The 17,419-nt window shown below is 44.4% G+C and overlaps 1 protein-coding gene across 9 annotated transcripts; it reads right to left on the bottom strand.

Moving 5' to 3' along the window:
* Positions 1 to 3,752: 3,752 nt before the first annotated feature.
* On the bottom strand, positions 3,753 to 17,265 carry LOC129038047 (butyrophilin subfamily 3 member A3). 9 transcript variants are annotated; one of them, XM_063665891.1, is made up of 11 exons: positions 16,948 to 17,140; positions 14,172 to 14,232; positions 13,955 to 14,044; positions 13,310 to 13,657; positions 11,621 to 11,902; positions 9,165 to 9,365; positions 8,976 to 8,996; positions 8,859 to 8,885; positions 7,932 to 7,958; positions 7,487 to 7,513; positions 3,753 to 3,844 (listed from the first exon to the last, which is right to left on the bottom strand). In XM_063665891.1, the coding sequence occupies exons 3-11, from the start codon at positions 14,037 to 14,039 to the stop codon at positions 3,789 to 3,791; spliced, it is 1,074 nt and encodes a 357-aa protein (XP_063521961.1). In that variant the 5' UTR covers positions 14,040 to 14,044; positions 14,172 to 14,232; positions 16,948 to 17,140; the 3' UTR covers positions 3,753 to 3,788. The 9 variants fall into 9 exon arrangements, with proteins under 9 accessions (XP_063521961.1, XP_054346543.1, XP_054346547.1 ...); XM_054490568.2 differs by lacking the exon at positions 3,753 to 3,844 and adding an exon at positions 4,212 to 5,945 and having other exon boundaries at positions 16,948 to 17,265; XM_054490572.2 differs by lacking the exon at positions 3,753 to 3,844 and adding an exon at positions 4,212 to 6,662.
* Between the last annotated feature and the right edge of the window lie 154 nt (positions 17,266 to 17,419).

Genomic DNA, 17,419 nt, shown 5'->3' with positions numbered 1-17,419 from the left:
TGTAGAGGGCAATTTTGCTGGGGAGGAATCATGAGGAGGAAAACATAAGCCGCTCCCTTTCCAAAGCCAGAGGACTCTTGTTCAAGTTGCTGGCTTTGGAGGTTGGGCCTGGAGCACAGGAGGGCTTGGGGGAAGCAGGCATGGCTGGAGCGGGAGGGGTAGCAAAGGAAAGGAGACAGCAGTCGCAGTGGCTGTTATGAAGGCCTTGTCATTCATCCCAAAGCTATTGGATAAGAGGTGCTGAGAATCCTGAGTGAGGATCAAAAATCCTTTCCCTCAGGGAGGTGGCATTCTGATGGTGGCAGAAGACGGAATTGGGCAAAACTTTCTAGTTGTCCTTCACCTTCTAGATAGTAGGTGGTCAGGTTGGGTCCAAGAGCCACACACAAACACACACACCAGCACACATACCATCCTCCTGTAAACATCATTCCTCTCCCAAAGGCTCCAATCTTGTAATTGTAAAGATATCTTCCAGAATAATCTTCCCGAGGCCCAGTTGTCAATATTCCCCTCAAGCGTCTAAATGCTTAGTCTGGAGGCCTCCAATTCCCTTCTGATTCAACTCAAAACTTTGCAGTTAATACGCTAGCAATGGCTCCACAGTGGCCTTGCATCACAACGTTGCACTCCCTGTGGCCAGCGCTCCCTTTCCCATGCCATGCCTTTCACTTGAATTGCTTGCTCCATCTCTACCCCGTGAAATCCTGCCCAGCCTTTGTGCCTACTTTCTCCAAAAATAACTCTGAATGTTCCTGCCTGAAGTGTTCTCAGCCTCTTCTGACACCCAAATCTTTTGCTGTTCCCATGTCCTGTCTTGTATTATTGTTACTCAGGTATCCACTGTGTCTCTGCTGTGACAGGAGTACCTGCTTCTCAGGACAGACTTCTGCAGGATGTGATTCCTCTCACCTTACAGGGCCCAGCTCTAAGCTCTAAGCTCTGCTCTCAGCTGTTGTTCAATGCATGAGTGACATGCTCAGGGTAAGGTCATTCCCACCACATCATGGCCCAGTTCCTGGAGTCATTTGGCACCAGAGTGCAAGAGAGAGGTGCTAGCAGGATTAAGCCACTCTAGGTCAGGATTTCTAGGACTGGAAAGGAGGAACCAGTAGGTTCCTTCTGCGGAGAAAGCTCTTTGATGAGAATAAGCTAAAGAAAGCTCTGAGAACTGTTTTTTCCACTGGACTGACCCTTAAACTGTCTCTTTCTCATACAGTAGTCTCACACGTCACCTGATGTTTCTGGATTATAATTCAAATAAGATTCTGGGTTGAGTGGCTCATGAGGGTAAATACATCAGTATTAGAGCTGTATGTATATGAATTCCAAACAGGACTGGGCAGCTGTTGAGAAGAGGCAGAAGAGAAGGATGCAAGGGTCTAACAGCATGGCCAGCCAGGATGAGATCTGACTTTATATTTTTTTACCTGAAGAAATAAGGCCCAGGGCTTTGAAGTAGCCCTTATGCCAGAAGCATCCAGCTAAGCCAGGCCTCAGCCTCTGCCAAAGTTGATCTGAGCTAGAGGGAAACATGTGTGTTCTGAGAAGGAAGAGGATCAGTTGACGATGGGGTAGCTTAGAAAGAAATCAGGTTCTACTGGGGTGTGCCCGGTTAGATAGTAACAACCTAACTCAATCATGCTCTGTAGTGGGAGGGATAGAGACAGGAAGGGTCAGTTTAGCAAGGTTCTTTATGGACCTGCCAACCCTGGAAAAACCAGGATACAGGGTGAGCACTGATTACCTTTTGCTTTGCAATAAACTACAGTCTTTGAAGGTAATATAGCTGTGTCATCCCCAGCTATGGCGTACTCCCAGGGGAGGCCTAGACATCTTGGCATACAGAAAATCCATTCCTACTCTGCCCTGTTCAAATTCTAGATTCTTGACTCACAGAATCACTGAACATATTATAATAGTTGCATAAGCTTCTGAATATTAGGACTACAAGCAATATTAACGACTACATTTACCTTGCCTCAAAAGAACAAATTTTTTCAAAGAGAAGAAATGACACTGGGCTTCTAAAAGAACCAAACGTGAGAAATTTACCTAAACTCTTTCCATCTTGTAGCCTTCTCTCTGCTCATAGGCTTTGATGTTCTCTCTGCAATCCACCATTGTTTAGTCCACACCATGAATGGAACATTTCTTCCCACAGCTCCCATGCACATCTGCTAGAAGAGTAACTGGCCACATGTCACTTGGTCCTCTGGCCTAGCCTGGGTCAGGTGTCCATCCCAGACCTAGTCCATGTGGTGAGGCTGCAGGGCCATGTGATATGGGCATGTATTGGAAGACATGAGGTCACTAATGCTAAATGTGGCACAGGGAGGGCAGAGAGACCTTGAAAGGCATTCACTATATTCTCAGAGGCAGAGCCCTTATAACAGACGCTGTTGATGCCCCATCCCATATTCTCTTGGCCTATCAGTTTGCCAACAGCTGAGGCACAGTTTTCTGCAAGGATGACAACCTTTCCACCTCCAGTGAGTATCTCCCTTCTCCTTTGCCTGTGAGCTTTATCACACCCGTGATAGTTGCTTTTCTGCAGTTACATAGCCCAATCTTAAAGTGCATTAGAATTAACACTCCCAGGCCAACCTTCAACCAATTCAAGCAAAGGAGGATGGGAAGTGGAGATAAAGTCCCAGGCCCTGTAGTCCTTAGGAAGATTCTGAGCTATAGCACACATTTCATATGGTTTCTTAGAGAGTCCTAAAAGGGATTCAGCCAAGTTATCCACATGGTAACTGACTCGTGAGTAAACCCTTTATCCCATTTCTCATGTAATTGGCTTTTTTCATTTCTCAATTGTTTCTGCACTTGTGTCTCCTGGAATCACTTCCCAAATCAGTGTGGTGAGATGAATAGTGCTCCCCGCACCCATCCTTTGAGCTATATCCACTATGAAAGTTAGGAAAAGAATGTATAACACAGTAAAATGAATTTTACACAGAATTAAGGTTATGGACCTTAAAATAGAGAGATTATTCTAAATTGTCTGGGTGATCTCAGTTTAATCATAGAAGTCTTTAAAAGTAAAAGGCGGACTGAGCGTGGTGGCTCATGCCTATAATCCCAGCACTTTGGGAGACCAAGGTGGGCAGATTGCTTGAACTCAGGAGTTTGAGACCAGCCTGGGCAACATGGTGAGACCCTGTCTCTACAAGAAAATACCCAGGCATGGTGATGTGGGTCTGTGCTCCCAGCTGCTTGGGAAGCTAAGATGGGTGGATTGCTTGAGCCCAGGGGACAAAGTATGTGATGAGCTGAGATCACGCCACTGCACTTCAGCCTGGGTGACAGAGCGAGTCCTTGTCAAAGAAGAAAAAAAAAAAAGAAAGGAAGGAAAAAAAGGAGAAGGTAAAAGAATCAGAGAGACACAATGGAGAAAATGACCTAGGAGATGAGCCTCAACACACTGTTGCTGTTTTGAAGATACAGGAAGGGAGCTAGGAGCCAGAGTGTGGCAGCCTCTCGAAGTGGGTACAGCCCTTAGCTAAAAACCAGGAAACAACTGGGACCTCAGTCCTATAAATGAAAGGAACTGATTCTGCCAATGATCTGAATAAGCAAGGAAACAGATTCTTCCTTAGAGACTCCAGAAAGGAATCCAGCCTGCAGACACCTTGATTCTAGCCTGGTGAGATCCCTGTGGGACTTCTCACCTACAGAACAGTGAGATAATAAATTTGTGTTGCTTTAAGTTCATGAATTTCTGAGGCCAGGTGTGGTGGCTCATACCTGTAATCCCAGCACTTTGGGAGGCTGAGGTGGGTGGATCACGAGGTCAGTAGATCGAGACCATCCTGGACAACATGGTGAAACCTCGTCTGTACTGAAAACACAAAAAATTAGCCAGGCGTGGTGGCACGCACCTGTAGTCCCAGCTACTCGGGAGGCTGAGGCAGGAGAATCACTTGATCCTGGAAGGTGGAGGCTGCAGTGAGCTGAGATCGTGCCACTGTACTCCAGCCTGGGAGTACAGTGGCACAATCCAGTCTCAAAAAAAAAAAAAAAAAAAAAGAATGTGTATAAATTTCTGGTAATTCAGATGGCAGCAATAGAAAATGCATCGAATAAGGGTTTTGTGAAAATGCTGCAGTGAGGTAAACTGAAACTGTGGGGAGTACAGTGGGTCTGCAGACTACTCTACTGTGCTGAGTAGACACCACAGTCTAGAAAAAGCCAAGTTGAGGAGTAAGCATTGTTAACACATTTATTGAACAACTAGAACTTGACAACCACTTGTCAAGTAGAGGGGATACAGTGGTGAGCAATAATAGTGATGATAATAAGGAGCAGTTTTCCCTAGCAGGCATCAGTTGAAAGGAATATGGGTTTAACATCCACCAATGAACAGGGATGGACAGACCTATTTCCAGGAGACTGAGTCCATAGCGGGATTAAAAACATCCCTGCAATTCTTTTAGCTTCCTTGATCCAAATTTCATATATCACAGATAATCTTTAGGGTATTTGCTCTGCCTGGAAACCTTGATTGTAGGAAGGCTGGCTCTGGCTGCACGATCACTTATAACATTTGTTGGGTGGGAACACATCTCTTCCCCATGATTTATCAAGTGTGGCCTCTAGTCTCTTTCCAAGTCACATGTCATGTCGGTACTATGAGGTTATTCTCTCAACCAAGATACTCTGCAGAGCTAATCCAAGGAGTGCTGGGTCTAAGGCTGTGATAATCAGCTGGGTAGGAGTCAATAGGGATGTCAACTCCACAAGCACTTACAATGATCTCTACCCTGGAGCTGTCCTGGGAAGGAAACCTCAGGGCTACATGTGGGCTCTTCCTGTGGGAAAAAGTCAGGCTGGAAAAGAACAGGCAATTAGCCAGGGACTAAGGCTGAACATCTCCCAACTGCACAAATTACTGTATGAGTTATGTAAGTTACTTCATGTTGCCCTGCCTCAGCTTCCATACTTGCAAAATATGACTACCCGACAGGGTGTTGTGAGGATTAAAGGAGTGACATCCACCAAAGCTTATAACACAGCACTCAGAACATTTTAAATTCTCTGTTAATGTTAGTTATTGCTGTTTAGATCCCAGCTCTGTTGTTCACTAGTCATCTCTACTTTGTAAAGCTAATTGACCTTTCTGCGCCCCAGTTTCCTTATCTGTATAAGGGGACAATAAGGTGGTACCAAACTCAAAACAACTGTCATATGGAATAATGGAATGAATATCAGTAAAGTGCTTCAGTGCGTGCCTGTGGCTTATGGTTCTGATTGGTTGTTGTGGAAGGGGAGACCCTCAGCTCCAGCGTGGGCAGGGAGAAGCAGAGATGTTACTTCAGCCTGAGGCTCCCCACTTTCGTTAGCTAAGGCCGGGGTTACTGGTGTCTCCAGGGAATGATCAGGCACTAGGTCAGGATTGGGGGACCTCTCTACTTCTTTTGGTGTTGGGCAAATGGTCAGGGCAGTGGGCTCCAAGGTCAAAATTCTGAAAACAGGATATACAGGCTCAGAGAAAGAGGTGTGCGGAAAGGTGTAGATATGAGATCCATCCGTGGCATTGTAGAACGAGATCTCTCCAGTCTCATAGTCCAGGAAGATCCCCACTTTCCTAGGGGGCTCAGGAAGTTTCAGGTTGGTTCTGGGCTCAGTGAGAGCCCGATACTTATTCCCATCAGTCAGCCCCATAGTCCAGTATCCATTCTCCGGTGTCATTTTGACCCAACCTTTTTTCCTCTCCACGTTCTTACTACATACCCCAATATGCCACTCTTTTCTGTCCCCCACTTCCACCTCCCAGTAATGTCTCCCTGATGTGAAGTTTTCACAGCCAAGGACACAGTAACGCCATTCAAATCTCTCAGGGTTGTCTGGCAGATCCCGTGGCTCTTCAGCACGCTGCACACTTCTCTGGTCCTCAGAAACAAGGAGGATGGCGTTTGCCGTGTCTGGATCCAGAATCACATCTGCTGCAGAGAGTTTGAGGAGGTGTCCGTGGGGTCAGCCATTTTTCCTGGATTTCAGAGCCTCAGCATGCAAGGTCTGTACCATGCTGAGGAGGTCCTTCCGGAACCTGGCGTCCCTAGCCTGCTCTGAATATGACTCTCTCATCAATGTCATGGGAGAAAGCTCAAGGGGTCTTGTGTCCAGAGGGGAAATAAAAGTAAGGTCAGTATCTGCCTAACCCAATACCCTGATGCTGCCTCAGGAAGCAATAAGGATCCTCTTGCTACATTTTTCTTGTTTCCCTCCCCACATTGACTCTGCCCCCTAATGCCTTATAATCAGAGGTTAATTTTCAGTCTTCACTCGACCACTCATGAACTAAATGAGCTCCCCTTTTCTGCAGTCTGTTTTTCCATACATCCAATTTATTTAACAAGGTGGAGCCTCATCTGAAGCATTTTGTCACCTGAAAAATGGGGATAAAAATACGAATCTCTAGCGTAGTATAGGGGAATCATGTTATTTACTCAGCCCACAGCAGGCCATGAAGGAAGCTCCTGATGTTCTAATAGCTGCAAGGCCGTCTCTGTGCTGGGCTCTATGAGGGGCCCCAGATTCACTCTCCAGCTTCAGCTTTTTCCACCCTCTTCTGGGTCCCAGGAATCTGTACTCTAAGGATAGTGCCACTGGGCTCACTTGTCCTCTGGTTTGCTGTTGGGTTTGGCCAATGGGAGGCCCTGATAGAAGATTGGAAGGAGAAAGAAAGGAGAGACACACCGTCTATTCTCCTGCTTCCTCCCTGCCAGCAGCAGCTGATGCTGCTCTAACAAGGCCTGACGACTCTTCTCAGGGAGCCCTCTCTTTGAGCTACCTTTCTCTGGGTTCCAGTAACTGCCTCCCCTTCCTAGCCCTCCCAGGCTAGGAGTGAAGACAGCTCCCCACTGTTGGGAACCATGGGGGCACTGCACTTTTCCTTGTTGCTTACCCTTAACCCTCCTTTCCGCAAACCTTTTTCAACCAACCAGTTTGAACTTGTCATCTCTTTCTTACTAGGTTTTTGACCAGTGGATATTTATTATTCCTTCAGTCTTCACCTCACCCCCACAAACACAGATTGCAATTTTCCTTTAAAAATGTGGAGGCGAAAGCTCGGAAGCATTAAATCATTTGAGGTGACACACGCAGTAGGTGGCATGAGAAGCCTGGGAAGTGCAAAGTTCTTTGGGCAGGCATCACCTCCTCTCCTTGGCATTTGCATCCTCACTCTCCCTGCAGTATCACTCAGTGTGTGTCTCCTTACCCTCAGCTCCACCCTTTATGTGTCTTCCTTCCCAGGAAGGTCTGAGGAAGCCCAAGAGAGCAATTCTTCCTGGTTCCCTGGGCTCTCAGCGGGAAGGGTCTTGGAGATGGGCCCACTTTTCAGATTGAGATTTAATGTTGTCTACCCCAAACGTTCTTAGTCAAGGGAACTTTTCTTCCCCAAATCACAAGAGTTGGAGGAGGAAAAAGGAATATAGTCCCTCAGGTTGTTGATCCGGGGAACATACAGTGATTTACTCACCAGGCTTGAAGAGGGCCATTTTCCATTCTGAAAGAAAGGAGACACAGATAAGAAAAAGGTCAGTATTTTTGTTCTTTTCTCCACTCCATTCTTCTTTCACTACACGTTTTCTCTCCTTTTCTTCGGAGTCTATTCCAGGATTCAGCTTCCCTCCTCTACAGCTCTGATAGATCAGAGGTGGCACCTTCTAAACAATGTCAGGCTCGGCTCCCTGTGTCATGGGGGGTGCAGGCTGCATGGTTATGCTTTGCCTGGGCAAGTGCAGGGTCAGGAGTATCTCAGAGGCTCCAGAAAAGCAGAAGACAACCCCCTACCACGCAAAATTGAGTCTAAGGGTTAGATCTGATTAATCCAACTGAGAACATTAATGGGTCACAGCAGAGAAAAAGTTGAAATGTTCATGGTACATGACCCAGCAAACCCAGAGAGCATCAGGCTCACTCACCATGATAGGCCAAAGACTTCTCTCCGCCTACAATGAAAGAAAGATAGAGGTGTCACCTGAACACCGCCTTTGCTCTGTTGGCCCCTTCCCCTTCCTTTCCCATCCATCTAGACTTTCTTTTTGACCATTCCACTCTTCCCTATGGTCTCACTCTGCAGGCTCAATTCTCTCTTCACCTCTTCTTCTTAATATCAAGTCTGGGAACACTGGTTGAATGCTAGTGGCAGGGCAGTCACTGTGAGAGTTCCTTCCCAAAGGAGTCCAGCTAATCTATTTTGAATCTGTCTATACTCCTGTACCTGGGCATAGGTGTCACCATGTCTATATGTGTATGTCTAGGAGTACAAGATCCACCCTTCTCAATCTGTATCATTTCCTACCTTGCTCTAAAAAGAATTTGGGAAATTTAATGAGCAATTTCAGGGACTAGTTTTTGAAAGCAGTTATGATAAATCTGTACCAGCTGAGCCACTGTAGCTACTCCTCTTTATTAGACACACTTATCTCCCTCTCTCTTTTCTGATTTTCTTATCTCTTAAATCTTCCATTCTTGTTTTCCTTTCAACATCCTCTAGATTATGGAAAACAACAAGTAAGGTTCCTGCCATAGAAAATGCACCTCATCCTTCTCTCTTCCTTTTGAAGTGTACCCCTGGATATTCCTCAGTGCTTTTTAGGGCATAAAGGTCTGTGGCCCCTAGTACAAAGAGATTGAAGACCTCTTTTTCTTTTCTTAGAGAGAGAGATAGACGAGAGAGAGAGACTCCTTCTGGGTGGTTTCTCCAAAGAGCCAAACTTATTTTCTTTTCCTGAATAAAGGGATCTAGGACCATTTTTCAACCCTGGGCAAAGACTTATGGGCTGGAAAATTTCCAAGCAGAAGAGAGTCATAGATTCAAATTCGGAGAAAATTTCAGAGTCACTCACGAGCCATGTACCGGATTTTTCTCCACTCTGCAATGGAATGAATAGGGAAGGGTTATCAAGGCGCTCAAAGTGGGGATAAGAAGACATGCCTGGGTCTCCTGGGGAATGGGAACTTACTGAGTTCCTCCTGGAGCTTCTCTGGAAAATAAGCAAAAAAAGAAAAAAAAAAAAGAACAGTTATGGGTAAGCGGGGTTTCAGGAAAATAAACCTTAAACTTGATGCAGTGCCAGGGTGGGAATGGGGGTGAGAACTTCAGGCTGGGGCATGCAAGCCAGGGGCTTAGATTCTCTGCTCACGTTGGATACCTCTTAGGCTTATTTCCTGCTTTGTTGCAGCATATCCCATTTCTTTCAGCTCTCGCTCTCTTTCTGTCTCCCTGGACAGAGCAATTTTTTCCTTCTGTTGTCTCCACAAGAAGTAACTGGCTCCTGCGAGGAGCAGCAACGAGATAGGCAGGGTTCCTGCCAGGGCCGCGATCCAGGGCTGGGCGCTCGTGAAGAAGGGGTCTGTGAAGGGGAGAGCTGTGGGTCATGGGAGCTAGTGCACTCAGCCTCCCCAGCCTCAGCACCCCAAGCTTTAGCTGCTCAGCCTAGGTTGGGGGCATGGCATCTATCTCATGAGGTTAAATAAGCATTCTCTCCCTAAAGTCTCAGAAGACTGTAGAGAAGACTTTGGTAAACCCTTACTACAAGCTACTACTACTACTATCTTGAGAGGTCTGCCTCTCGATGGAAATTAACTTCAGCAGAGTCATACTCATTTTTTTCTAAATATTTTTTCAACCAGTAACACATTTACATGGTTCAAAAACTTCATGTACATAAAGTCAGGCAACTCTCCCATCTACCTAGTACTCCCTCCCTCCATCTATTAACTTTTCCTTAGTCCACTTAATATGATGCTTAGGGACAAAAACTGTGGAGTCAGAGGGCAAGGGTTTAAATGCTGGCTTCCCCATGTGACTAGCAGTGTGATGTTGGACTACTTACATAACCTCTCTGTTTGTAGTGGCCTAATCTATAAAATGAGGGTAATGATAATGCCTATCTCCTGAGGTTAGAAGAATTAAATTAATACTGAAAAAGGGCCTAATGGGCTGCAGTGGCTCATGCCTGTAATCCCAGCACTTTGTGAGGCCGAGGCAGGCAGATCACTTGAGGTCAGGAGTTCGAGACCAGCTTGGCCAACATGGTGAAAACCCATGTTTACTAAAATTACAAAAATTAGCTGGGCATAGTGGCATGTCCCTGTAATCCCAACTACTTGGGAGGCTGAGGCTGTAGAATTGCTTCAACCTGGGAAGTGGGGCTTGCAGTGAGCCAAGATTGTGCCACAGCATTCCAGCCTAGGTGACAGAGTGAGACTCTGTCTCTAAATAAGTAAATGAAGTACTTGATGTACAGTGAGTATTACAAAATTGCTTGTTAAATTTTAAAAATGTAAGTTAAATAACAGAATCAAGAACTAAAAAAAGTAAATTAAAATATGTTCCTATTTTTCCTCTTGTTTAAACTAAAAATAACATTCTACACACATCACTCTGCATCTCACTCTTCTGTGTAAAGTGTGTCTTGGAGATCTTTCCATATTAGTATAGAGAGAATTATCTCTTTTTTCTTTCACAGTTGGGCAGTATTCCCTTGTATGGAAGTTCGCCATCAGTGAGCATCTGCATAGCTTCTAACCTTATACAATCATAATCAATGCTATAAGAAACTTTTTATAGGCCGGGCTGGTGACTCACACTTGTAATCCCAGCACCTTGGGAGGCTGAGACAGGTGGATCAACTGAGGTCTGGAGTTTGAAACCAGCCTGGCCAACATGGTGAAACCACATCTCTAGTAAAAATATAAAAATTATCCAGGTGTGGTGGTGCATGCTTGTAATCCCAGCTACTGGGGAGGCTGAGACAGGAGGCTCTCTCGAACCCAGGAGGCGGAGGTTGCAGTGAGCTGAGATTGCGCCATTGCACTCCAGCCTGGGCAACAGAGTGAGACTCCCTCTCAAAAAACAAACAAACAAACAAACAAACAAAACCCCAGAAACCTTTTACATGGATCATCTCATACAAATGCAAGACTATCCCAGAACTGGAATTTTGTATCAATAAATATGTAGTTTGGATAGATCCTCCAATAGAGCTTGTGCTAATGCACCCCAAAAATACAAGTGACACGAGCAAATGACTGAGAGCCACTGTCTTCCTACACTCCTGCCATAGCCACGTGTTATCAAGCAAGGCAGTGGGGTTTTGATTTTTGCCAATATCATAAGTGAAAAATGATTTCAGATATGTTTCCCTAATGAGTGAGAATGAGCACCCTTTTGTGGGTTATTTCCTTTCCTGTGAATTAGCAATTCATGACCTTTGTTAAAATTTTTACTCAGTTTTCAAAATCTTATTTTTCAAAAAGATTAGCTCTTTCTCTATGAGTTTGTAAATATATATATGTTTTCCCATTTTGTCATTTGACTTTACATAAGGAGCTTCTCTTAATGTTTTTCCCCAGTTCCCACTGCCTGTCACACTTTCTGTTTCTGTCAGACAGGAAGTGATCAGTAAATGTTTGTGGCATGAACAGCTTTGTGGCGCGGGGAAGCTCCCCTAAAGCAGCGAGTAGCCTCCAGGTCCCTGCTTTGATCCTTACATGCAGTGCAGAGACCCAGGTTGACTGCAGAGACTCACAAAGACTCACACATCCCCCTTCATCACCTGCCACAGCTCAGCTCAGTAAAGCTGAGGCCAAGCAGGGTACTGACCTGCGATGGAAATGCTGGCTGTCTTTTCCAGGCCTAGGAGGGAATTTCTGATGATGCAGGATACACCCCCACCAGAGCCGCCTCTCATGATCACAGATGCTGCTACTGCATACAGGCCCACTCCGTCTGCAACCACAGGTGCTTCCACAGCCGGGATGTTCTCTCCCTTGGCATCACTCCACTTTATTTGGGGTTGGGGGTACCAGCCAGTGGACCTGCACTCCAGATGGATCCCTCCATTCTCATAACCCTTCACTTCAACGTGAAGATCAGAACCCAATGCTGTAGAAGGATAAATTGGCCTAAATTCTTGAGAGCTCCTGTATCAAGGAGGGTCTCAATGGGAATCAATGGCAGACTCACATTTGATAATCCAAGGAAGATTTCATTCAGGAGCTATTTACACAAGTGTGGTCATGAAGAAAAGAAAACTAAACGGGCTAGTGCAGTATCCCAGGGTCAGTAATGTGGGGCTATTCCCATCCACCCCAATTACCAGAGGGAGAAGGAGAGGGATCTGTTCCGGAGACATAAAAGAGAAGATTGATGCATTGAGGACTTTCTTGAGTTGACTTGTGACCTTCAGCAAGGCAATGCAGCCAGCCTGAGGGTATCTTGCAGGAAGGAAGCCAGGGAATAAGCACCCAGACCTCTCCCTTTTCTCTTCTTCCTACCATTGTCTGCTACAGCTCCCCTTAAACCAAACCCAACCAGAAGCCATGAGGCAAGGGATTGCACTGAGAAAGAAGAAAGCTCTCCTCGGTGTCTAGAACCTGACACCAGGTCTTGGTATCCTCCTGTTGAACATGAGTAATTTCACAGAACACAAAAAATAGTACTTTATCACTGTGACAGATCATGGGAAATACAAGACCACCCCAATCCTGTATGAGTGCAGAGAAAAACATGAACACTGTACAAACCACAACAATAACCAAACATCCCCCATCAGTAATGAGGAATTGCTGCCTCTTCATCATTTACAGCTTTAGTCTCACCCTAGTCTCCTTCCTCCTAGATAAGCTTGATTAAGGCTCCCACTCTCAGAATTCATCTCCCCACACCTTCCTGACAGTATCTCATCCAGAGCAGAGAGCTAAGTCTATAAACCCTCCCCCAAATCCCCTAACACAAGCCCAAATTGTATAATAAGTCTGCTCTAAAACCTTCTTACTGAGACCCCGCCACAGCTCATGATGTGTGTTCTTCCTCAAAGCAACAAGTAAGAAACATGCCTCATTATACTACAAAAATGTTTCTGGGAGTCACTGATTGGAAAACACTGGCAGCAGATACAGTCACTATTCCACCTCCCAGGACCCATGGTAGTGTGCACTTGGAGACACAACAGAAGCCGTCTGTTACACAACTAAACCAAAATGACTGTGTACCAGTCACTGAACTGATGATTTCTAATGTTTCCTATCCGTCGTCCTTCATTTCCCTTATATCTCTGGTTGTCAGCGGGAGGGAGTTGTTTACTTCATTCAGCATGTAGGGTATAGCAGGAATTCTTTCTAAAGAAAGAATGTGTCTTTCTTAAGGGTTGCAGAGAAGCTAAGTTGGAAGGCAGTGCAGACAATTACTAGTGAGCAGCCAGGAGTGTCTGCAGTGCTTTTGCAAGAGGGACTCTGCATCTGCTCTAGATCCTACAGAGAAATGTTCTCAGAACAAAACCTGGAGGCTCACCTGCAACCTTCAGCTCCACCAGGGCTTTTTCATAGAAGTCACCATCTTGGAAATAACACAAGTACTTTCCACTGTCAGAGGCTGTGACATTGTGTATTCGGAGAGCAGCCTTCCCTGCAGTGATGCCATCCCGTAGAATCGAAGTTCTCCCTCGATATGGTGCACTCTGCCTGTCTTCCACTTCCTTTCCATCTGCATACACGTTCACCACCTGCCTTAGGCTGGAACTCACCCACCTCAGCTCCATGGTCTCTGCACTCATGGTCGGGAACAGGTGACAGGGCAGATCAGCGTCTTCACCCACCATGGCCAGGATGGGCCCAGAGGGTCCAAGCACAGAAAACTGAGCTGTCAGCACAAGGGGGAAGCTCCATCAGAGGGTGTTGGAGTTGGGGTCACGAGAGGAAGGGTGCTTCTCAGACAGGGAGGGCGAGATACAGAGAACCTAGAGAGGAACACAATCCTAACAGAAGGACCATTTGTCTCTTTGTGACAGGTGATCCTTCAGGTTGGGATGGACTTCCAGGTATGGGAATGAGTTAAAGGTTCTAAGAGGGCATTTAGGTAATTGTCTGCTTAATTAGGTAATTGAGATAATTGTCTGCTTCAGAAACATAAATGTGGAATCGTGGAATCATTCCCTACCTGAGCAAGGAGTGAGCAGCTGGACCAAGAAGACGGAGACATGAAAGTTGAGCAGAAGGCAGGCCAGGGAACTTGCCATTTTCATCTCTCCTGCATATCAAGAGACACCAGAAGGTGTAGGACAGACACTATGGCCTGGAAGAAGCTTTAGGATTCTGCATGGAAATGTCCACTTCCCCAGGGCTAATTCAAGTATGGTGACCAAAGAAGATCTTACCTCTGCCAAAAATGTCTGTCCTTGAGTGTCTTTACCTTTGAGTTCCAGTACGAAAAACCATCTGTAAAAATAATATCTGTTATCTGATCAGGAAATCTCGGACTCTACTGCATTCAAATATTAAAATATTCAGAATCCTATCACTTCCCCACACTTCCCTTGCCAGGTCCAAGCTTCCATTATCCCCCTCTGATTCATGAAGGACCCTCTTCACTGGATTCCCTGGTTCCACCCTTGTTCAGCTCTGTGGGTGTCCAACACTGTGGACTCCTCAAGCGTCAAACTCTTGGCCATTACCACGGTCAACTTACGGCCTGGTGGCTCCTGGTGGAACCCAGGCAGACTGCCTGGCGGAGGCTCTGAAGTCAGTCAGGGGCTGAACCCACCACGTTTAATCACAAAGATATTGATTAGGAGAGCTTTGAATAAGACCAGGCCTTACTCATCTTTTCTTTCTTCCCTTCATAAAGTCTTTCAACAAATATTTACTGAGCACCCACAATGGGTGAGGCCTACTATATTAGTGTTAAGGACATAAAGATGGTAAGCAATAGGTAAAGGCTCTAAGATTCGCAAGCTGTGTGATCTCGTTCATGGGACAAAACCATTGGAACTTTATTGATTCATACAATATCATGAAGTGTGAAATTTAAAATGTGCACAATTGGGTCCAGCAATTCCACTTTCTGATGTCTAGTCTAGCAAAGTACTTGCATGAGTGCAGAGAGAAGCCTCTGTGAGAATGACACTGCAGCACTATTTTTAAAGTATAAAAGTGGTTACCAACTGAACCAACCACCCAACAGGAGACTGCTTAGAGGAACGACGGCTCATCCCTCAGAGGGAATTCAATGCAGCAGGTAAAAAGAGTTGATTTATTGTCATGAACCTAGATAATGGTGATACACTAAGCAGTCAAAAAGCACGTTGCAGAACTATACTAATGATTCAATTGAAAAACAAAAACAAAGCTATACATTTCTGAGTATTTATAGATGTAAATGCCTGAAAAAGTCTAAAAAGATGCATGCTAAACTGAAGATCGGAGGTTAAGTGAGCAAAAGAACACTTTGGCCTTTTGCTCCCTTTACTTTTAAAACACTGAAATGCTTTAAATTTAAAATTTTTCATGTATTACTTAACAGTAGTTATTATGAGTGATAATACTGACTGGAACATATAAGCTGCTCAGTAAATACTAACTCCTCAACAGTTTCTTCCAAAGCAAAGGAGCATGAGGCCTGCAGCCACAACACTCACTGCTGTAGCTACCTGAGTCAGGGAATGGCCTCTGAGAACAAGGTCTGCAGAGGGAGGTGGGGAGGGATGAAGAGGAAGCACCGGAACAGAGGTCTGTGCAGCCGGCCATCCTCCACCCTTGCCTGGATCTTGCACCGACCCAGACTAAATATTGCATTTCACATCTTCTGTTCCTCAAAACTGCTCTTTATGTTGGTATAGAAGGGGTATCATTTTTATTATTATTGGTTTCAAAGTTAACAATTTCTCTGCTCTGCTTAGAGTGAGACATATGTTTTCATTCTTTTTGAAGGATGTTTATATTTTTCTTCCTGATTATAGTCAATATTGCAAATGAAGAAAAGCATAAAGGAATAAAAGTTTAGTGGCTCATGCCTGTAATCTTCACAATTTGGATTGTCAAGGTGGGAGGATTCCTTGAGCCCAGGGGTTTAAACCAGCCTGGGCAACATCATGAGACCCCCATTTCTACAAATTAGTCAATCAATAAAATTAAAACTCTGTAGTAGTAATCATATACTTTGGTAGTAGAAATATAATATTTCTCGAAGCATTTTGGTCATATATACAGCAAGCATCTTTAAAAAGTTACATGCTCTACCAAGGAAATGCTATTAAAAAAAAAAGAAGTTGTATGCTTTACCCAAAAGTTCCACTTATAGGAATTATTGTTGAAGCAAAAAAAAAAAAAAAAGTCAGAAATTAAGACAAAAATTTATGTCTGAGGCTGTTAAATATAATAAAGTCTATACAGTAGCCAAATGTAGATAATTGAAATAGCCAAAATTAGTACAGTATTACAAAATAATTATATATTCACACAATGAAATAGATTGTGTTCATTGAAACACATATATTGGGTTATGAGGAAATGATTAATGGAAGAAAAAATAGATACTGTACCTAAAACATACAAAACAAGGTTTAATGTATGGATCTAATGCTGTTACAATGAGAAATAATTGCCCTTCGTTAAAAACATGATTCCTAAAAGCTGCATGGAAATCTCTTTTATGATAGTACCACACACTGTTTGTCTACCCCCTGCCTGTTGTATGTGTATGCTGCTTCAGATTTTTCTATATTATAAGTATTTCTGTAATGAACAAATTTACATATGAATCTATAAGCACATCTCTTTCTAGAATCTCTTAGAATAGATGGCTTGTGTTGGCCAAAACAGATTTTAGAGACTTTTTTGCCCTTTTCTGACCATGATAAGTTCTTAAGAACATGCAGTTAGAATATTTCTTCATTTATATCGTCTCCCTTTCCTTCCACCAAATCCCAACATCTGCAGGTCTTTATTCTTTGCACTACTTGCCTCTTCCCCATGTGCCTACATGTGTGCATGGGTGCCCATGTGCACACATGTGCACACACACACACACAGAGGCACTGCACCCCTTTCCCTGGGCAAGTACTCTCCCTGCATGCCCACTCACCACTCTCAGCGATTCAGCTCTTGCCCTCCCAGGCATTGTAGCCCAGGCTCTAATCAACATTCCCCACTTACTTCTTAGTATTCCCCTCTGAAAATCACAGCCCACTGAAGAAAGGTGGTTAATAGTTCTTCATTCTTTCTATTATGGTTGAGTCTCTCATTCCGAAGAAAGGAAAAAGAAAGCAGAGGCTATCTGGTTATTGTGAGGAATAATAACAATCTCTTTTTGGAAGAATTAGTTTTTTGATTGGCTCAGAGGTGATGTTTCTCATCAGTTGCTGGGAAGAAACCACTGAGGAGGGTTGAAATGAAAAGTGAAAGTACATTGAATTGTACACGTTGCAGAAAAATTCCAGCCCTACCTCCCTTAGTGTTTGTGTTTCTGTGTTTATCTATTTGAATCATTCTTGCATGTCCATGTATATAAGTATTTCTACATATTTACTTAAGTCTTTTATCATAATAGAAATATCAGCAGAACAAAATGAGAAAAGATTATAATGTGGTGAAGAGAGAAAGATGTGCACTAATTAAAATGCTACTG

The sequence above is a fragment of the Pongo pygmaeus genome, chromosome 5 (assembly GCF_028885625.2).
Source record: "Pongo pygmaeus isolate AG05252 chromosome 5, NHGRI_mPonPyg2-v2.0_pri, whole genome shotgun sequence".
In the NCBI taxonomy this organism is placed as follows: Eukaryota; Metazoa; Chordata; class Mammalia; order Primates; family Hominidae; genus Pongo; species Pongo pygmaeus.
Note: the sequence above shows the minus strand (reverse complement) of the source record. Positions and strands in the feature narration are given on the sequence as shown.

Bases quoted from the DNA above. Each gene is read 5' to 3' on its own strand.
- LOC129038047 (XM_054490569.2), bottom strand. From the start codon at position 14,039: ATGAAAATGGCAAGTTCCCTGGCCTGCCTTCTGCTCAACTTTCATGTC. The intron at 13,658-13,954 runs GTAGGGAATGAT...TTGTGCTGACAG, and splicing joins GCTGCTCACTCCTTGCTCAG to CTCAGTTTTCTGTGCTTGGA. The intron at 5,949-7,486 runs GTGAGTAAATCA...AACTCTCTGCAG, and splicing joins AATGGCCCTCTTCAAGCCTG to CAGATGTGATTCTGGATCCA.